Source organism: Lissotriton helveticus, chromosome 2_1 (assembly GCF_964261635.1).
Source record: "Lissotriton helveticus chromosome 2_1, aLisHel1.1, whole genome shotgun sequence".
Taxonomy (NCBI): domain Eukaryota; kingdom Metazoa; phylum Chordata; class Amphibia; order Caudata; family Salamandridae; genus Lissotriton; species Lissotriton helveticus.
The window spans coordinates 1,341,110,997-1,341,133,729 of NC_136059.1; the positions used below are offsets into that span (position 1 = coordinate 1,341,110,997).

General features: G+C 44.1%; 1 protein-coding gene across 7 annotated transcripts in view; it reads right to left on the reverse strand.

Moving 5' to 3' along the window:
- AFF1 (ALF transcription elongation factor 1) overlaps positions 1–22,733 on the reverse strand; it is a 1,572,806-nt gene that overhangs the window by 66,519 nt on the left and 1,483,554 nt on the right. For all 7 annotated transcript variants that reach the window (XM_078676276.1, XM_078676278.1, XM_078676273.1 and 4 more), the window contains 2 exons: positions 17,427–17,536; positions 13,370–13,625 (listed from right to left, as the gene is read on the reverse strand). In XM_078676276.1, the coding sequence (XP_078532402.1) occupies positions 13,370–13,625; positions 17,427–17,536 (366 nt within the window). The remainder of the gene's footprint in view (positions 1–13,369; positions 13,626–17,426; positions 17,537–22,733) is intronic.

A 22,733-nucleotide genomic window follows, 5' to 3' on the forward strand; every position in this document is an offset into this window, starting at 1 on the left:
GAAGTGACATTAATGCCCATCTGACCTCTCTTCAGGCTGATGTGGATTCCGTAGGAGAAAGAACTGTAGACCTTGAGACAAAGCATCTCGAATTTTAACAGCGGCCTACTCCACTAGAATCAGATGTAGACCAGCAGCGATCCCGTTTCAATGGAGCGATACTTGAATGAGAAGATTTAGAAAATCACTCCAGGCGAGACAACATACTAATAAGAGATCTGGGGGAAGCAGAAGAGGGGCCGGACCTCGAGGCCTTTGTCGTTGGCATGTTCTTGTCCATCTTGGGGGATCAACGTCCTGAGGTGAGACTGGAGCGGGTCCATAGATTGGGACCGCAGAGACCAGGAGATGTTCTAGCACAGCTACACTCTCAAGGTGAAGGAAAAGATTCTCCTTGATGCTCGCAAACAGGAAACAATAACGTATCAGGGTGCTTCGTGCTCATTATTCCAAGATGTTGCTCCTGCTACCCTGGCCTGTCGGATGTGGCTTAAGCCAGTCACTGATCTTCTTCGGGAAAGTCATATCAGATACAGATAGACACACCCCTTTGGCCTCTCCTTCGAATTCCGGAATAAATCATACCATTTCACAGAGTTAGAAGGAGCTGCGGAATTGTGAAGGATAGATATCTACACATCACAGGACGAGACAGCTGCACGGAAAACCAACAGTGGATTCGATCCGCTCTGGGCAGGGAGGACAATGGCAACATCAGCGCAAGAGTCGACGCACTGGGGGGCGTGGCTACGGCAGCAATGGCGAAGGACGTGCCTGGGTAGAGCTCCGTTGGGGCTCCCCTTCCCAAGCTCATATCTCCGTGCAAATAGATCCGTTGGGACCCTCACTTATTCTAGCCCTGCAGAAGCTATGCCCCAAGCTCCGCTGTGAGTTTCGGCCCGCCCGGGCCCCGCCGTCGGCTCCAAGTGTTCTCCGACGTAGGGACTGCCCGGCCAGCTGCTGCTGAGCAGGGGAGAATGACGAGGCGAGGCCGTGGCTTGGCCCCGCCCACAAGGCCGCAGGCGAAGGCGCAGCTCGAGCAGAGCGGTCCTGGTGAAAGCTGCTGACACCCTCCCTGGCTGGAAATGCGCAAGCTCATAAGGTGAGGAGGCGAGCCCTCGCTGTGGGCACTAAAGGACTGCCTGTGCACTAAAGCAACTCCGCCATACTCTCGGCGGCAAATCCTGTGTAGTGGAGTGCAGGTGAGGGCGGCCCGTCTGGGCCTGCGATGCTGCTGGTCGGTGTGAGATACCCACCCAGCCTGCCTTTGCAACTCCGGCCCCCTGTGCACCGCTGGTTGGCGCGCTGGGACGCCTGAGCCCTCCTGACGACGCTGGGACCCCCTGGTGAAAGGGACGCCCGGCTGTCAGATGGACCGCGGGCAGAGCCATCTAAGGGGACCCGGGGCTCTGCGCCACCCTTGGATTCATCGACAGCACCCCGCGGGATGGATGGCGGTGTTAGAGGTCTCCACCTGACTGCCCCAATACCAGGTATAGGGTCGGACCCCGCAGGCGCCATGGAAGGGGTTGGACACTTATTCTGCTTTCCTTTGTTGTGTTTTAACTGCGCCGTGTATCCCTGCACTTCGGATTTCTCCTGAGGCGGAAGCCGGGAGGCGCTAATCTTCTCAGGATAATATTTTAATAAGTGAAACTTGTATACCCACCGCATTACTGCCTCAATCTGCGCCGCATTCCGCCTCTTTTGCATTCACTCAGCCGATTAGGAGCTGAGCTGCAGTTGGGGATTAGGAGGCTGCCTGTGGCTTTGGCGGACATCTTGGGGGAGGCAGGCTCGCAGGTCGGCGGTCCAGGCTAGCTGGATCGCGCTGTGACGCTATAAATCAAGCGTCCTGTAGGGGCTCATGTTAGTTCTTGCACCCTCTGCATAACTCCTGAGGTGAAAGCCGGGAGCTACGAGTTGGCTATCTCTGTGATTTTTAAAACTGTATTATTGTAATTTGGACACTTATTCTGCTTTCCTTTGTTGTGTTTTAACCTGCGCCGTGTATCCCTGCACTTCGGATTTCTCCTGAGGCGGAAGCCGGGAGACGCTAATCTTCTCAGGATAATATTTTAATAAGTAAAACTTGTATACCCACCGCATTACTGCCTCAATCTGCGCCGCATTCCGCCTCTTTTGAATTCACTCAGCCGATTAGGAGCTGAGCTGCAGTTGGGGATTAGGAGGCTGCCTGTGGCTTTTGCGGACATCTTGGGGAGGCAGGCTCGCAGGTCGGTGGTCCAGGCTTGCTGGATTGCGCTGTGACGCTATATATCAAGGCGGTCATGGCTCCGCGCTGCGGACGCGAGCAGCGGACGCGCCTCCCACGCGCCAAAGGAAAGCCCGTCTGGCCCGCCCGCGCTGAGGACGTGCCAGGGGCTAGGCGGGCTGCCCCTCGCTTCTGTTTACTGGTAGGGAGCCCTCTTTATTCCTTAAACACCCTACTCTCCCTAAGGCCCCCGTCTAAATCATGTCAGCATACTTTTCTCCCTGACAAGATACATCTTGCTCACTCTTGTGGTTGTAATCATGGATACAATAGGAATACACATCCAAAAAAGTTGCTTGTGTGCACTAAAGCACCGAGGACTACTTCCTCTGTAAAAGAGGTAGGTTTCCTTATTAACTCTAGGTCTCTGTGCAAAAATAATATTGCATTCAATGATTTTGTTTCGCAAAGGAATCCCTCCTGGGTCTTTATCACTGAGACTTGGGCCTCAGAATCTTCAGGCCCTGACCTGGTCGCCGCCATTCCCCCGGGTTATGTTCTGACTAGAATGGATAGAATGGGGCGAAGAGGTGGTGGTCTAGGAATACTGCACAAGACCTCTTTCATTTGCCGGTTTGATTTTCTTTCTACCTCGTCCGATACCTTTGAGGCTTTATATTTTTCCATAAATTCCACCTCTACAGTCTCCTTCTCAGGTATCCTTTATTATAGGCCTCCGGGTTCCAGAACTTCTTTTACCCAGGACTTGATAAACCTTTTTGAACCTTTCCTGGATAGGCCTAACTTTACTCTCCTAGGCGATTTTAATTTTCACCTAGAGAAAGTTAGTTCGAGAGACACTACTTCCTTGGTGGAATCCTTAGCCGCATATGCCCTGATCCAGCTCGTGGGTGGTCCCACCCATTTAGCCGGCCACACGCTTGATGGCATTTTTTCCAATGACACCAGACTCAAGATAAGAACCCCGATTCCTCTGGCATGGTCAGACCACCTGGCAGTGCCTTTTGAGCTGAATGCTCCTCAACCCTCCCCTTCTCCCGCTGATACCAAGATATGGGAACTCAGACGAAATTTTAAGCAGATTAGTAATGAAACTCTGGCCCCTTTTGTGAACGAGCTTAGCTCTTCTTCTAATAATGACATAAATTCTGCTGCAACTGACTTGGCTAGTTCCATCTCTAGAGCCGTAGACATTCTGGCTCCCGCAAAGCAATACTACTGCCTCCATGGCTTGGTTCTCTGATCGTCTTAGAGGGCTGAGGCAGGGCTGTAGAAAACAAGAAAGGAAGTGGCATGCCCATCCTGAACCCTCTGGAAAAACACAACACAAACTTCTCCTTAAAGCATACAAGTCAGCGATAATGGAGGAGAAAAAGGCTTACTATACCAATCTGACGGCATCGCTAAAATCATCCAGAGATCTTTTTAAGATCATTGATTCTCTCTCTGCCCCTAAGACCGCGGATCCGATAGTTGAATCCCAGGAGCTCTGTGACGCTATCTCAATTTTTTTCTACACTAAAATCGCTGATATTTATAACTCTCTCGAACTCCTCAACGCAGAACTGGATGCTAGCGCTCTTCTGCCCTCCTCCCATGCACCTGTTCCTCTGGTTGTGAAGCCAGTGTTGAGTTTTCTTGATTTTCCTTTGCTCACTCTAGAAGGGATTAATCGCCTCCTTGATAACACAAAGTCAGGTTCTCCCCTGGACCCTTGTCCCTTAAAAACCTTGAAAACATGTAGGGAGGTGACTGTCCCCCCCCCTCCTTGAGGTGATGAACCGGGCTATTACAGAGGGAATTTTTCCATCCCCTTGGAAAATGGCGGTGGTTAAACCGCTTCTGAAAAAGGCTTCTTTGGACCCGGGGGTCTTGAAAAACTTTAGTCCAATTTCCCTGTTGCCGGCTCCTGCTAAAATTCTGGAGGCTCACCTAAATTGCCATCTCACCACCTTCATTGAGGACTCAAACCTCTTGGATACTTCGCAACACGGCTTTCCAAGTGAACACAGCACAGAATCCGCCCTCACAGTCGTTATTGACAACATCCGTGCTAAGTTTGACAAGGGCCATACCACTCTCTTAGTCCTTCTCGACCTCACGGCAGCCTTCGACACCCTGTCCCCCTCGGTCTTGGTTTCCAGGCTGGGGGAGATAGGGGTTGGAGGCTCGGCACTTAGTCTCCTGGCTTCCTTCCTCCATCAAAGGGAGCAGAGAGTCAAGCTGGGCGAGTTTCTGTCCCCTTCCAAGCCGGTGCAATGTGGGGTCCCTCAGGGTTCTTCTTTAAGTCCCTTATTGTTTAACATTTATGTGACCCCCCTTGCCTCAGTTGTGAGATCCTTTGGGTTTGAGGTGTTTTCATACGCTGACGATACCCAAATCTTGGTCTCCCTCACCCAATCGGTGGTCGATTCTGCCTCGAAGTTCAGATCTTGTATGGATGCAGTCTCTAAGTGGATGATCCGGAACTTTTTAAAACTCAACGGCGATAAAACGGAGATCCTGATTTTTTGAGGCAATCAGGATATCTGGTCTAGTGACTGGTGTCTGGCTTTTCTTGGGGATTGTCCTGTCCCCTCTCACTCGGCCATAAATCTGGGGGTCCTGATTGATGAGACTCTTTCTTTTGACCTTCAAGTCAGCAGAACTGTGTCCACCTGTTGTGGTATCATCAGGGTCCTCAGGAGGATTGCTGCATACCTCTCTCCAGCTGCCCGGAAACAAGCTACAGTTGCTCTAGTCTCTTCGAGACTGGACTACTGTAATGCTTTGTATGGGGGTATGAACAAGTCTTCTGTCCATCGCCTTCAGATGGTTCAGAATGCTGCGGCCAGGATCGTTCTGGATCTTCCTCGGCTTGCCTCAATATCACTGGCCCGGAAAAACCTCCACTGGCTCCCTGTCCAGTTTGGGATTTCTTTTAAACCTCTGTCTTGCTCATGGGGCTTTCTATGGCTCTGGTTCAGTAGGTCTCAGGTCCCTTCTTCAGCCCTACAGTCCTAGTAGAGTGCTGCGCTCCTCCTCCAAAAATCTTTTTCTTGTCTCGTGATTTGTAAAGGCTAGATGAGGAGGTAGAGCCTTTTCCACTCTGGCGCCTAGGCTCTGGAACTCCCTCCCTGCAGAACTGGCTGCTCAATCTTCGTCTGGGCTCTTTCGTAAACAACTAAAAACCTGGCTCTTTCTGGAGGCTTACCCGTAGTCCCTGGATCTGGTGTTGCAAGACTCTATGTTGTTTGTTTGTCTTTTTCTGTTATTGTCGGCGCCTTGATGCCCTTGGGCTAAGTTGCGCCATACAAATCCCTCATCATCATCATCATCATCTGCACGGGAGATCCAACGTCCTATGCTCAGCGCCCAGGTCTTTCCTCTGTGGAGACCTGTATAAAGAGTTGCAGAGCGGGACTGGCCACATCAGGCCACGCAGTAGCCGTCTCCAGACCTGTATGAAGAACTTCCAAAGACTCATGTGACTTGCTGAATGTCAATCCGCAAACGGCAGATAACATAGCATGAACGTAAAATGGCACACTAACGTCCACTGCATCGCAGTCTGAGGTACCGGGACTTGGGTGCAGACAGATACAGGCCTAAATGGCGTGGTTCCATGATACAGTCAATGTGGAGGACTTCTATACCAGCATGAATTTGGGCTGTGGGCAGGGCCTGGGTTGAGGGGGGACAACTTAGTTAATATATGACTCCGTTTATTATTATGTACTTGAAAGGACACATGGTTGAGCTATGTCATTATGTCAGTATTTGTAGTCCTATTATTTAGATGCTTTGCATGGTGACGGGGATCCCTCAAGCACTCATTCACACATTTGGTCGCACATTTTAGGAACGCGCGTAGTGCGCCCCCCCAGTCATTCTTTGAATGTCACCTCTGTTGAGGGTTTGGACTATTGCTAGTTGCCTTTTCGCCCTTTTGGAATTTGTTCAGCGATTTAATGGGATACAAACAAGTGTTTTCCGAAATATAATGAGTAATATGCTGCACGATAAGCAATTAGAAGGGTTGTTAGCTGCTGCCACTCATTGGTCAAGTGTGCATGCCAAGTGGCAGCTGTTTCCTCTAAATGTCAGGTCACGAACAATATGGCTCCATTTAAGATCGGGACGTGGAATGTGAGAGGCATACACACCCCGTCACGTAGATATCAAATATACTCAAACTCTAAAACGACACCACATACAAATAGCCCTACTCCAGGAGACACATTTAGCTAGGGCTGAAATAGAGCACCTGCACCGTCGGTGGCAGGGCCAGCTGTATGCAACAGGATATTCAGTCTTTGCTCAAGGCACACTTATATGGGTCAGGCCAGGGTTCCCGTTCAAACATACCGATACATTGATAGATGCTGGAGGCAGATATGTTGCAGTTAAAGGCATACTTGATGGCAGACAGATTGTCACTGCATCAATCTATGCCCCTAACATAGAACAGGCTACTTTCCTAGACGACTTATCGCATGTACTGGCACCATGGCATAACGCTCCCATGAATCTGGGGGGGGGGGGCTACAACTCTGTGCTGGATGTCTCCCTGGACTGTTCCTTTCCGCCCCTTCCGGGCACGAGCACTCATACTGCTATGAAGGCATTAAATAGCTGGGCAACGCAATGGCACCTGAGGGACGTATGGAGACATTGTAATCCTCACGATAAAGTATATTCCCACTATTCAGGGGCCCATGGGTTACATGTACGTTTGGATCGCTACATGCTTTCGGAGGAGCGCTTCCGCACGTCTCCGAGGTACACTATTTGGGCAGGACACACTCTGACCACAACCCACATGTGCTAGAGATGGAATGGGCGCATACCAGCCCGCCGATCCCTATCTGGCGAATGCAGCCTGATGTCCTGTTAGATGAGCCATTCCGTAACCTATTGGCCACTAATATTGTGCACTACTTTGAAGAGAATGTAGGGACAGCTACAACTCCACAGATAGAGTGAGATGCGTTTAAAGTGGTGGTTAGGGGTGACTGCCTGAGCGCGCAAGCAGGTATGTGCAAACAACTGGAAGCTGAACTTACAGTAATTGAGAACAAACGGCTTGAGAGAGAAGGCGAGGTGATACGGGGCTCTACAATCTCCTTGGCAAAAGAAAGGGAGGAACATTCCAGCCAGCTGGAACGACTCCGCCTTCTAAACTACGCAGCACACTCGGCGCGGACGCATCATAAGGGGGACAAACCGGGTAAGTTACTGTTGTGGTTGCTACGGCAAGAAGCTGTAACCACACCTGTGACATCTATTTCCACGATACGAGGAGACACTGTGCATACGCAGAGAGAAATACATCACGCTCTCACGGAACACTATATTGGGTTACACAAGTCGCATTTGCAGACCACGGAGACAGATATACAGGCCTTACTAGCCGATCTCATGTTACCACAACTGACGCCACGTAAACAGGAGGATCTAAGTTGTCCCATTCTGCCGGAGGAAATGAGACAACATTTTCTCCCTCTCAAATGGCAAGTCGCTGGGTCCTGATGGACTTCCAGCTGAATTCTATAAAGTGTATTCGGACACACTGACCCCGCAGCTCCAATGGGTATATGCAGCAGCAATAGAAGACTCAGCGCTTACGCCCACACAGAACGAGGAGCTGTTGGTTTCTCTTTTAAAACCTGGCAGAGATCCTGAGTCTCTCGGCTGTTACCGCCCGTTAGCACTGCTCAACACCGATTATAAGGTACTTGCTTCCATTTTGACCACGAGAATAGCCCCATTTGTGAAAACCTTAATACACCAAGATCAAAACGGATTTGTTCCAACTAGAAGTACCTCTTTAAATATACGCAGGCTGTTAAGAATCCAAAAGTATGCTTTAGCACGATGGCGGCGCTCTGGATGCCTGGTGTTGGATCTAGAGAAAGACTTCGATTCTCTCGAGTGGCCCCATCTCGCTGCAGTACTGTGCAAGTATGCATTGGAAGACAGATATTTACTAATGGTCCAGCTTCTTTATCAATTCCCAACGGTTCGAGCTCGCATGGGTGAGCTGATCTCCGATACTATACGTGTGAAACGTGGTACCAGGCAGGGCTGCCCGCTGTCTCCATTACTTTTCTCCCTCGCAATGGAACCATTAGTAGCTCTGCTCAGAGAGGGCGGTGTAGACTGAGGCCTTCCTTTGGGAGATGGGACACACGTGATCTCCCTCTATGCGGATGATCTGCTTCTATATGTCAGAGACCTGCACAACATTCCTCCAGCAATAACTGAACTTTTTCAAAATATCTAAAAAGTGTTGGGACTCAGGGTGAATTAGTCTACTCCTTCGACAAAGACGTGGCGGAAACAGACTTAACCATTAATGGGACTACCCTCACCTGGTACCCAACCACGTTCAGATATTTGGGTGTCTATATATATAGGTCTCCATCGGATATACTTGATGGCAATTTGGTGCGGGCCATCTCTTCCGTTGAAGCACAAATACAATTCTGGAAGACCCTCCCTTTGAATGTGATGAGCCGCATCGCGCTTATTAAGATGATAGTATTGCCGAGATTGCTGTTCTATTTCGCGAATCTCCCAGTATTCATTTCCAGTTAGGTTGTTTCGGGAACTGGAGGGCTTGATACGTGACCTGATTTGGAACAAAGGTGGGCCCAGAATAGCGCTGCAAAAAATGTATGCACCAATAGAAAAGGGTGGCCTGGCGGTTCTGCATCTGGAGCTTTATTTGGAAGCTCAGCTGCAGTGGGCCACAAAATGGATGAGCGGTAATAACTTGATGGACACAGCAACTATAATGCCCCCGTGGACGCAGTCCCAGCTGTAAGCCTTGTTTCATCCTCTCGTGAAACTCCCCCGCCCGCCGAAATGTGAACAACCCCAGAAGGGGTTCATTTAGTGACTAGCCTCTAAAATAATCCAATGAGGAGCATAATTTGAAGATATTTTCTGAGGTTTATGAGAAGTGTGAAACTGCTGATCAGAATTCATTTAAACATCTTGTGGCAATAACAATATAGATTTAAAGTCATCATTGGGGTAAGCATCACAAGCTGTGAAGAACACAGAAATATTACACATCTGTATCTTCCACTTCAACCACTCAAGTGTGCTGTCAAACCATAATCAAGTACTGAAGATATTTTTAACCTACAGACAAAGCAACATATACATTTCTACTGTACAGATGTACACAGAGAATACAGACAAAACAGCTGATTACAGAGTATACATTGCATGGCAAGTCAAAAGAAGATTGTTATGTGCAACACAGGTTTACAGGTAACAGATCAAAAGTTATTTACAGACTTATTGTGGTGTGAAGTAGGATTTGAAAATAAAATATGCTATTGGTTATGAAAAGATGATGGGTTGGGTCTGTCTCACTCCGTTTTATTCTACAGGGATGAGTGTTGTAAAGTCTAGGTATATGCCTATGCAATGCTGTAGGTTGCCATAAACAGGGGGACTAGATTCCAGTGCCAATGCCTTTTTGTGACAACCCATCATGGGGCTATCAGGATGAAGGTATGCTCATTCAGCAGTTGGGCACCTTTGCACTGCAATTTTCAACACTTTTTTGTTGTTGAAGTATTTAAAGAATGTTGTGTGGTATCAGTACAGAAGCAGGGTTTGCAACCAAAATCAGGCATTTTTAAGAAACCAACCAAAACGTAATTTTGTCTGTTCTTGACTCGGAGGATAGTCTTGCATGGGTATGGGCGCCAATATACTCATGACAAAAACAGCAAAAAGGGGTCATATAGATCCCCCAACAGAAGTAAGGGTCAATCTCGGCAATCAGTGATCAATGACTACTATTTGATCTGTCTAACTGTAGCCTGACCAATCAATGTACATGGAGCAGATGGCCAGAATATGAACTATCATGTGGCTACTTTGGTCCTTTTTTCTTTTGCTTTTTAGAGTAGCTCTTCGTTGGAAAACAAACTATAAAATATGTTGTAAAATGGACATTTTGGACTTTATTATTTATGGGTTTTTTCGACTGACAGGTTTTACCATGTAGGGTCACCCTTATCCATGTAGACAGGGCAGCATGTTAATCTGAACTTTGGGGGAAAAACAAAACTTGAAACATAAGTGGCAAGTTTATGAACAATACTGAATTTCTATATCAATGTGTTGCTGGATCTTTCATATGCAAATATGCACTCCGGCATTCCAAAACAAAATATACTGTCTCCAGTGATTTGCTTTGTGCTAAAGGCCATTCATTGTGCAAATCGAATTTATGAGTGACTGAAAACAAAGCTCTCCAACTACAGAAATTGAATGCCAAACTTTGTTCCAAATACGAAGCTCGAGTTTCAGTGAAGTAACATGTACTTCCTAGTTTAGGAAATCCAAGTTATCCTTTCGTTCACAAAGAAAGGAGCTTCAACGAACAGCAAGCTGCCCTGAGGTAAAACTAAAAATCATGACATCAGGTCATTCATAATAATTTCTTATGCTGGATAAAGAACAAAGCTAAACAATAGAAAAGGAAAATAGATGTGTGAAGGAGGACATACATGAAATCTACAATTAACCCATTAAAAGAGCCACAGAGGAAACCCACCCCCCTAAATAGACCCATCAAAAGGAAATTTCTTCAATCAGTTAGTTTGTTAGGTAGGAGTTTTCAATGGAAGAACGTTTGTTTTTTCGCTAATCATTTTGGTGCTGTTTGATGAATCTGCCCAAAAGTTTAAAAAAAATAAACAACCACAGCAGATCCTTCATGGAACATTTTGTGTTGATCTGTCAAATGGGGTCCAAGAAAAAAGGAGGGGTCCCAAAAGTGAGATTTCCCATGTTACATCCCATGGGAAACTTTATCTCTGGCACAGAAAAATTGGTGAGGGGAATTGCACCAAATTTCATTTACATTTTTTTTAAATGATCATTATTCAGAAAGTGTGCTTTTTGTGATTTGGTGTAAATCCTTTCAGCCTTTTTGAGAAATTAGTGTTTGCAGAAGGGTTATGGTTAGACATGAAGGGGATAAAAGGTTAGGTATATCCGATCCATCACATTTGCTTAGACTGGTCAATTTAAAGTGGACTAGTCAACCCCTATTGTTTGACCACTAAATGAACAATATGTTGTATAAGCCATTAATTGACAAAAGACATGGCCTCTGTGTCCTTAAAGTGAATAAAAAAATATAAAGGGGTCATGGTATCACACTCTAATATCCAGGGGCATATGGAGGGTCCCTTGATTGGCTGGTCACAACTTGGGCAACATGTTATGGCAGCCATTATAGGACTCCAGCACACTGAAATTCATTGTAGTAACCAGGTTTGAGTGCCACAAAAATGAGCACACAGAAAGGGTGATAACAGATTTTAGTCACAATATAAATCATGTATTTGGTAAAGTTATACTCATTTTATGAATTCTAGTGAGTTCACGGGCGATTTAACCTCGTGAAAAAGGCTGATTTTCTTAGAGGTTATGGAAAGTGCTCCAGAAGCAAAAACAAGTACACATTTTCTATAGGTTCATACTATCTTCCTCATCCATGTGCGAATAGTCTGTATTCTGAGTAAACCATGTACTTCCAACAGAAAAACCTGTTAGTTGATTCTCCAGTGTTCTACTGTGGCTTCAACAGTGTTCTAATGAATAACAAGAGAGCTAAAATCTGTATTTATGAGAAGTGTGTAGCACACCTGAACTGCTTCTTGAGGAATCAAAGACATAAATACGGATGCATTTCATATGGAAGAGACTGCAATAAAGGAACACAATTAGAGGGGTCTTTTTGTCATACAATTTTTGGTTAGTCCTCTAGGAAGCTAAAATGAAGAGACACTTTTTATGAGTTCTCAATTATCTTCCATAACCAAGTCAATAAAACAGTCTGAAATGGAGAGAGAAATATAATCCTCCAAAACCAGTAAAAGTCTGTCAGTTAACTCCCTAGTGCTCCACTGAAGCTTTACCGCATAATTCTAATGAACAACTAGAGAGGTAACATTTTGTATTTACAATAAAAGCCTGTCACACCTGAACACCATCTCGATTGAATCAAAGCTGTAAAACTGAAAGGAATTTCCTACACAGGATACTGCAAAAATAAACAAAGTTAGGAGTTTCTTTTTCTTATAGAAATTATGCTCCGAAAAGCTAATATTTTCAGAGTTTTCAAATTTCAGCATCCAAATCAGTAGAACATTCTGACATGGAGAGTGAAACATGCACTTTCAATACCAGTAGCAGTCTTTCAGTTAACTCCCTAGTTATCAACTGTGTCACTATAGAGTTCAAATGAACAACCAGCGCGCTAACATTTTATATCCAAGGAAAAAGTGAGGCATTCCTGAAAGCCATTTTGCTGGAATAGAAGCTGTTTAATTTAAAGCCTTTCCCGAGCAGCAGGCTGGAGTAAATGATCTAATGCAGGTATGAAACCAGTGGGTTTAAAATGTGAGGAGAGGTATGGGCTTTTAGCATTTAAAGGCAAAATGTATATTAAAAGGGCATAATAAGTAGTTAAAGAGAGAGATGTCTGCCTAAGTACAGCATCCCCTTTCCACATCTATTTACTCAGCGAACCCATTTTCTCAGTCGCTCAGCAGCTCCAAAAAAAAATATATAAAACACACCATTTTTTTAAATTCAAGATGATGCATTAAGGCACTGCTGTCAAATCAAATATATGTATTCTGAAAAAACATAACTTACAGTGATGTTATTGTTCGGTGTTGGAAGAAGACAAGAGCTAATAGGCAATGAGCCTATATACATTTATGTATATGCACCTATCTATATGTAAACACCTAGACATGGCGTGTCTACTAATGCCATGCCAAATATACAATACGCTTGTCTGGCACAGGGGTTGAGAAGGGGCTTAAATCACTATTAAATTAACTTAAAACTAACTGATTGCAAGTTATACCTCCTAAAGAAGACATACATTTATCAGTTTTCCCAACAATGCAGCACACTAAAATATGCATATGTTGCATACACATTAATGGTTGTGAAGGTATATAATGTCACAAATTTTTAATGATTGGGTTTTTCCACTAATAGTGCACAGTTTGAAAAATTACCCCTATTTCTAGGAAAATTAACAAATATCTGGAGTGCATACTGAACATACCAACAACTTATCATGGACAATGTGATACCTACATTGCTGCTTTTCTGAAGTCCTGAAGGTTTCCCCTCTACTTTAATCTGCTTAGAGGGTAAGGGATCCTTATGGCTGCTCTTGCTTTTGAAGGAGGAGGTGCTGCTCCTTTCTGAAGAATCGTGGCTGCAATTGGTGCTCTCACTGCTCCGTCGCTTTTGTGAAGTATTTGCTGGTTTTTGGGCATCCTGTGTTGGAGACATGGGTGCTGATATTGGGGGCTCTTTCTTCGGGCATTCAGACAACGTTTTGGATACCCTGGTGATGAGGAAGACATGCCATTTGCATTCGTTTTTATGCAACAACAATATAATAGGACTGAATTTCTGGTCTAAATAAAGGTGACCATCTGTGTCTACAAGACGTTGATTTTAATCCTAGGTACATTTTGGGGCGTTGGACACTTTCCAAACTTACCCAAATTAATAACAACCCACGCTTCTTTCGGACTATCATACTCTTGATCTTCACTGCTTCTCACTATCTGCCCATGCAATGAGACAGTGCACTACTTCTACTCAAATAACTATGTTTTTAGCTCAAACAGCACAGCATGAGCTGCTCACCTCCCGAACCGCTGAGTTCTATATGCTATTTAATAGCATTGTCAAGGGAAGGTAGGGACATCATTACCCACTTCATTCATTGCCTCTCATGAGTCGTGGCTCTTCGTCATACTCAGCCACGGCAATAACTAGCATATTACATGCTGGTCATCAGTATAGAACATATTTAAAAAACTCTGCTAAATGTAAGTTCTGGTCAAAAATGTCATTATGGAAAAAATACAAATTGAACAACAAATACACCGTTCATTAGGATTTCAGTGAAACATGAATTGAAAGTTGTCAGTTATGAGTAAACATAACTCACTCCCAAATGTACTTCTCGATGACCTCACAGGTGACATCATGTATCACATCACTCAACATTCATCATAATGCTGATTATACCCTAGAGGGCAACTCACCATTGGGAGAAGTAATTGTATCTCCCAGCTTTCTAATACCTTGGAGACTATTCAAAGATGGCTGACTGCCCAATACTTAAACACTTTAAAAACTGATTTGTTTGTTAATCTCTACAAATAAAATACATTTTCCTGTACAGTCATGGATTGATTTCTATGTAATCATGACTGCAAACGTGCTAGTGTGGATAATGCAAAATTGTTGGGATTCATCCTTGGCAGTAGTCTTAACTTACAATCTGAAATGTATTAAGTTCATACATTACCAACTTAGGATACCATGGGGTATCAGGTAGTTTGTTCCTGAGAAACACCTTAATATGTGATCTTGTTCTCGCTAGACTGGATGATGGCATCAAGACTGACGCTCTCTCCTTTAAGTCATCGCCTCTTCTTGTCGGCTCCTCTCCCTCCTGTGCTCTTGATTGTCTTTTGGAGTTAAGGCCAGTTCAGAGGGTTTAGCGCCAGCTGTGTCTTTCATCTTAGATCTGTAGGTTTGTATATGATTGTGTTTCCTCTCTTTTGGCTATGGCTTATGTGCCAGGGTACTCTGTGAGGGTCTTGAGTCAGAACAAGTAGGCTCGGTCTCAGTGCAGACCTGGTGTGTTACCTTGTGGTTATTCGTTTTTTTTTGGTTCTGTATCCTCTACTGATCTTCTCTGCCCACTCTCCTGCTCAACCTCGACCTCCTCAAAGTAGGAGCCTTCCCTTTGTACTAACTTGGTTTCTTCATCTCTGGAGAACCCAAGGTCTTTCAACAACATCTCTTAAAGTTGTCATTGCACCATTCTGTAGTATGCCAACTTTTAGGTTTTTTTTACTTTTCAAGGCATTAGGATGAAATTTGGTGCATGTGTGGCAAAAGAGGCCTGAGCACCAAAATTACAGTGGCTCCCATTAGCAAAACAGATAGCTAAAACAGTGGCCCACATTTGAAAATGAAGCCACTTTTGAACTTCTTGATACCCTCTGTATGGTTATTTTACAAGTTATGGGAGACTGCATGCATTTGTGTTGGGTGCAGGCAAGGCTTATGGTAATCTGAGGGAAATAAGCAGTAAAAAAACGGCCCACCTGGTCATAAGATAGGTACACAAACCTTTAATAAACAGCCCACACACTGATCTGTGGGCCAGTCTAATCCTGGTTGCAGCCTGATGCATTGTTATCCCTCGGCAAACAAAGAATGCACACCTCACAACTGATGCACACCTCATAGCTATCCATCTAAGAGAAATAATGGTGGCATTAGGAGCAACAACTTAAGGAAGTGTGCTCCATACCCCTCTCATTCTTCAACCGTCCGGTCAATTAAATCTCCTATTAAAACACCTAAATCTTCAGTTTTCTTTAATGCTTTCAAAATTGGTTTCTTTGAGTCTTCCTATTTTTTCAATCAACAGTCTGCTGGAAACCGTTGATGTTCTTGTTTCCTCCTCTGAGGTTTTTATCGTGCATCCGGACCCAATGACAAAAAAAAAAAAAAAATCGGAAGATTGCGACCACTCACAGCGGCTTCCAGGGCGTACATCTGACGTCATTGAAGGATAGACATTGCATTAAATGGTGGTGAACATCAATGACGTCCACAAGCAAAAACAAAAAAAGGAAAAGAAAGGAGGACTATTACGTACCCAACCACTGGATGGTGGAATAACGTACAGCAACGGAATCCAGATAATTCATCAAGCTGCAAACCTATAACTACAGGTAAGTAATCATTCACTTACTATTGATTACAATCAAAATGTCTCTGAATGTTCCAAATGAGGGAGTGGTGCATAGAAGTCCTGGAAGTGAATGTCACTCATTCACCTGTCAGAAAATGACTGAGTCATAGACTGCTCCGTTTTAAAGGATAAAGACTCATGAAGAAAAGAGTCTGCACAGCAGAAGCACTGTTCACTTGGAAGTTTCACATTTTCAGCCGAATATGGGTGCAGACGTGTGCAAGGGTCTTTGTGTAATCCAAGCCATCATAAACTGAGCTTTATATTTAGTGGAAACCCATTGCAGCATAGTACAGAGGTAATGTGGTCACATCACTTGAATTCAGACACAAAGGAACCACTGAGGAGTGAGTTACATGCATTCTGTCTAGAGAGAACCAGGTCTTAAGATTTATTTTGCAATAAACTATCAGATACCTCAGAGAGCCCTGAATTGGAAATGTTGGATCCTAATTAATTTCAGACTGTAGGTCAGATGGATGTAAATTAAGAGGATCATCAAGGATGAATCCCAGCGATTTAGCAGTATAGACTATATAGCAGGTTTACATTCCTGATACTACAGTACTCAATCCACAATTGGACAGGTGGGATGTTTTTTTGTAGATTAACAGAAATAACTTTGTAAAGTGTTTATTTTCAGGTGAATAGCTACTTTATATTTGCCTCTCGTCTTTGCACAAGCCCCTCTGAATATGTCACCTACTATACTTCCCTCTCGATCGTTGCCCCTATTCACTGCTGTCCTAGTTGTCCTTGCCTCGATCTCTGCTTTTTACTGTACCATAAGTTAGTTCCACTCAGATTTTGCCTGGCTCTTGTCTTTTACTGGCGAAACAATGAGTGCTTTAGATAAATGGATCACTTGTCTACAATGCATTATTGACAGAGTCCAGTTGTCTATTTTTGTAAGTTATACTTGTGTAATCTAAATAGTTTCATTATAAAGTGCTCTTAGGCCACATTTGTTTGAGCAACAAACTTCACAAATAGTGTAAGCTGTTAAGAAAGCCTTATTGGTTTATGTACCAGTTGGACATTGCTATATAAACAAAAAGGGGGTTGTGTTGCACCGATGGAACCCTTAATGGGTCGTATGGAACCCGAAGTAGCTAAAACATTTGAAACTTTGAGGCGTTGTGCCAGACCACTTCCTTTGAGAAGATGAAACACAAGCAATATAGGCTAGATGCACTGGCCTTGAATGTAATGTAAGATTTACATCACATTAAATGTTAACTTTGTGTCAATATTCCTCCAATCACAAACTGCTAAAAGGTGAGATGAGCACTATATCTTAAGTGACCAGGACACCAAGCACCAGATCAAAAGTCAAACAGTTCATCAATATGTACTCACTTGATCTTGCTGGATTCTTTCTGTTTAGAGGTGGAAGAAGATTTGTGTTCTCGCTCTGACTTCTCCACTTTTATTCTCTTCGTTTCAGAATTTGTCAATTCATCTTCTCCCTGTTGTTAAAGCAGTAAACATGGGCAACATCCAATCAATACACGAAGAAGAGAAAGTGTACTATTCTCCTAGAGAAAAATGTCTGAAATAGACTGTTCTCAAGATATTCTTACCCTATTTAACAGTAGACCAATGTCTTTATTACTAGACAGTAAAATAAAACTTAACACACTAAACATAGCCATGAAACCAATACATCAGTGATAAAAATGCTCCCGTACTTCCAAGTAACTTGAAACCCGAGTTTACTTATTAAAAAAATGAACAATAAGACAATTTGCAACTTACGTTTTTAAACATCAGTGTCATGAACGGCTACAGAAATACACTCATACTGCAGCACTTTGTCCTGTCAGCGGACGACTATTATACAAGCTGACCCAGAATGTTTACTAGAGCCATGGAGCTATGAAACGGTTACTCACAAAGTATATTTATCAGTTGTATGAGAAGATAGTTTAGGCAGGTTGTATAAAACATGCAAACCCAAGAATTGGTCTCTCGAGAAGCTATGCTGCCTTTTCTTCAGTGAATGCAGATGCGCGTTTTGTCGTGCCAGAGTACTCAAATATTATCGCCTCTGAGTTCCCTGCACCAGGTGCAAGCCAAATATAGCGCCATGTCTCAGTGGGTCAGATTTAATTACATTCCAACGGCAGGTGAGGCGCAAAATTAAATGCGTGTCCGGGAGCCTCCACCTCCCAGAACGAAGGCCCTAGAATGCTGAACTGCATGCAATCCTTAATTCATGGCGCTCACATTTGGGAACACACTTCTCGTATCTGGAAAAAGCCCATCGATAAACGAAAAGGAGCCATGCCTAGATTATTACCATCAACTAACAGTAAGGTGCCATCAGATCAACAGCACTTATACACTTATAGTCCACACAGGACTCGTTATAAAATATCCATCCAGCACCTAACAAGACGTCACCCAGCTCTATGAATTCTGCTAATAAATATGCTTAATATATTCAACTTCGTTATGGTCTGAATACAGATGCAGTAATTGTTAAACGTAAACATAAGAACTTCAAAACATTCAACTCACTATTTAAAGATACTAACTCACCTGGGCTCTCCTACAATAGTTGATCTCTGTAGTGTAATTTGTGTGTACGCCATTGCACTATGCCACTTGTGTCATTCCATTAGGGAGATGGAGTCTATTGCCTGCCCTGAAGGATCTGCGCTTTTGTGTGGCATCGTTTGTCAACTATATAGCATCAGAGAAGAGCTGTTCGTACATTTTTTAATATGCTGTAACCAAGGAGTTCTTTTGTTTATATGATGCATGATTTTGGGAGAGGTGGAGTGTGCTGGTGAGCAGCAAATCTTAGTCAACTATATGGCTTTGGCACATGAAGGTGCATTGTCGACAGACTAACATTCTGCTGACTGTGAAAGGAATGGCTATGTAGGAAACGTAATGCATGGTTGGACGAGAATGCTGTCCAGCTGCATAAGACGCTTTGATGCCATGTTGCGAACACATGGCTACTAGGAGGTCCATCTAACGAAGTGGAGAGATTTACATACAGAATGTATTCTGTTTCGTCTGACTGAGAACGTCTTTTGGCTTGTAGGTGCTAAATGCTATTGATAGCTGTTGCTACTGACACCGAATACAAATATTCCTAATTTTCTTGATGTTTGTGCCAAGTGACAATGGCTTATTTGTTACTAGTTTATTCAAAATACCTTTTTGAGATGTATAAAAGCATAATTACAAGAGATTTCAGGAATGTAATCATGTGATATAAATTGGAAGTGCTGGAAAATAATCGTGCAACATCATATAAAATAATTTTCTAGGTCCAAGGTGCATGTTTTGGAGGTCTGCCAGGAAAGTATTTTTTGGGGAAAAATAGATTCCAGATCAACAACTGGGCCGTGCTATTTGGAAATGAAAATAATAGATGGAAACTGGCTGCATGAAATTTAATACATTAGAGAAAGGAATGAGCGTGTCCCTTCCAAATGTTCTAGTATTTGAATTTTACAAGTTGTGCTAATATCTTGATGTGAGATAAATGTGACCCTTACATACGAATGGTTCTATTACGGTGTTTATAATATTTATCACACTAATTTTAGTGGAAAGCGTATAGCCCACACGTGTTTCGCCCTGTGGAGGCATGCAAGCCTAGGGTTTTCTAATGGCAAAAGGTTTTCAAAACTCACCTGTGTTCGTGCGTATGGATCACATTTTTCTCCCATTGAGATATTAGCACAACTTGTAAAAATCAAACAATAACACAACACTTGGGAGGACACACTCATTCATTTCTCTCAGTTAAACTTGAAAGAGGTGTAGATGGACTACCCTCATATGAGTGTACCTAGATCCTCCATTCCAAAAGCCAGAATCATAAACAACCGACATTGATTGAAAGGCCAAGAGTGTTGTCGGGCCTCGCTGTAGCACTTCTGAAATCACTTCTGAATAGCCAGTTAAAAAGGGTTGAGCACAGAATATTAGGGTGTGGGGTTGGCTGTGATCAATGTGTGTGTATTTTAATTGTTATTCGCAGTTTTCAAAGCAAGAGAAAAAAAATTGAAAGTTTAACATCACCCTCACCTTTAAAACCCCTAAACAAGAATATTTTTTTTAAACTATGTTTACTGATGTACAAAGCAATGGCACGGGGACAGAGACAAGTTCAGAGCATGACCAAGCCAGGTTTTACACAGCGTATTTTACACACATTATTCAAGCCAGGGTCATCTTTCTTTCTATTTACATTGACAGTTTGTTCTTTGAGACTTAACCTTCTAATGATATGAATCAAAACATCAACATCAGAATTCACCCACCTCGCCCAACTGCCCACCCACCTACAATCCTTCAAGTCATGCATGTAAATTGCAATTTATTGGTACTCTATGGGTGTAACCACACAAAAACAACTGAATCCCGCAGTCCCATAAGCATATCTACACAATATCATCCCTGCTTTACGTATCAAACCTTTCATGTTGCCTCTGATTTATTGATAACAATATGTAGCTATATCCAAGTGAGTCACAGGGATGTCAGAGTGGTTGAGTGTCATCTTTGGTGATGGCTTTGAATTTCTCCAGGATCAAATCTAAGGTCTTTGAGTCCTGCTCATTCTTCCCTGTGAGGTAATGTTCTTTCCGATCGACCCCAAGAGGCCACAGACCTAGTCCAGGACAGCAAAGAGGGGGCTATAGGTTGTTTCCAATGCATAGTGAAGGACCGTTTTGCTAAGAGCAGGGCGATGTCAAGAAATTTAATAGCAGACCTTTCCAGTTTGGGGCGTAGGTAGAGTCCTAATGGCACCCCATAAGGGTAATGAGGCACAAGTATGTTGGTGCCCAGTTGTTGTAGCAATTGAGAAAAGTAGGTCTGTAACCAGGGGCAAGACTACAACATATGGAGAAGGTCCCTGTCTGGAAGAGAGCACCAGGGAAACGAGGCCCTGGAGCCAGGAAGGACCCTATTATTCCGCGCCAGGATGAGGTAGGCTCTATTCAAACCATTGAACTGAATATACTTTAATCTAGCCCCTCTTGATACAATATGGAGGTACTCCAGAATCTTGGCCTATTCTGTATCATGAAAGGATCTAGCAAGATCAATTTCACAGGTGGTCCTAAGTAGTAACTGATATCTGTTGACCTGTTGTTGAAATGTTCCCGCTGTATACCCATTGAGTTGGGTAACAACAAACATCTGTTATTCAGCACCAAGATACCCATAGTGCTGAACGTGCACTTTACAATTTACATAGTGGAGTGGTGTGGCTCACTGGTTAGAGGCGGCAGACCCGTAAGCAGAGAACGGCCCGGGACCAGGGTTCAATTCCCGTCGCGGCAGGGTCGTGGACCAGGTTCAAAACGGACTCGATAATTCTCGCCTCGGTGCCTACTCTAACCAGGGAACACACTCGGCAACTCTGGGCATTAGCTTGTCTCATCTCTACAACGGCCCCCCACAGACGCCGGGGATGCCTGGTTTCACCTTGGAGATACCCAGAAAGGGACCATCTCACAGGGAAAACCAGGACGGGTTCCCCAGCGGTCTTTAGCGCCAGGATACTCCATGGAGTCGCAGTGCGCTTTACAAGTACACCCACATTTACATTTACATTTACAAATACATGTTATGTTATATAGTGTTTGGAAAACCTCGTGTGCCGGGGATATTTGAAGTTGAGTGTTGAAGAGAGTATGAAAGTAGTGCAGAATACATTCATAAGTAAGAAACTGACCAGGTGGGAGATCGCAATCTGTCACTAACTAAGGGAAGTCAATTATCTCATCATTGTGGAAGACTTCAACAGTGGGAGAGAGACCAGCTGAATGCCAGAGTCATAGATGTCCATGAGCAAGCACCCCCATGGGTAAGGACAAACCCAGTAAGGGAATGGCGGGAGCAAAGGGTTTGTGCTGGCCCATCAACTTATTGCTCCTGGTCAAATAGTCCCTTGCCAGGTGGAAGAGGTGTGTGGCCCGAAGAGGGAGACGAGTAGAATGGAATAAAAGATAATTCAGATCATCGTCCCATTGAAAGCCTAGTTTCATACATGGAACGCCTAAGAGCCGTGAGCTGTCCACTGCAAATTAAGCAGCCAAGTAGTACAGCTCAAAATTAGAGAGGGACAGCCCCGCCGCAATCCACTGGGAGTTCCAATTTGGCAAGTGATACCATACGTTGTCCCGGCCGCCAAAATCAATTTACCAAAGGAAGGGTACAGTTGTTGAAAAAAAGAGCGTGGGGGAGGAGGAGGAGAGAAGTAATTAAAATAAAAAGGAGGTGGGGGAGCATGACCATTTTTACCAGTGGCACTCGATTAATCACAGACATGGGTAGGGATGACCAAAATAGTATTCGCGTTTTCAGTATTCGCATAGACACACCCAGGTTGCCATCATGTAGGTCCCTAGGCATGTGATATATGTTTACGCCCAAGTTTTGGAATCTAGTTGTAGCTAACTGCAGTCTAGGCTCCAACAGGAAGAGGTGTCTGGGTCTGTCCGTGTGGTGTAAAGATATGATACAGGATATAGCTCCGTTCACTTTGAGGCCTGATAAGGAACCAAAACTTGTGTGATGATCGATAAATCCATGTCAGTGGCTCAGATGTATAAAAGGAGATCACCAGGTACCCGTACTGGTATCTCCCAGGTGATCACAAGGAGGTGTAGCCAGGATGCCAAAGGATCC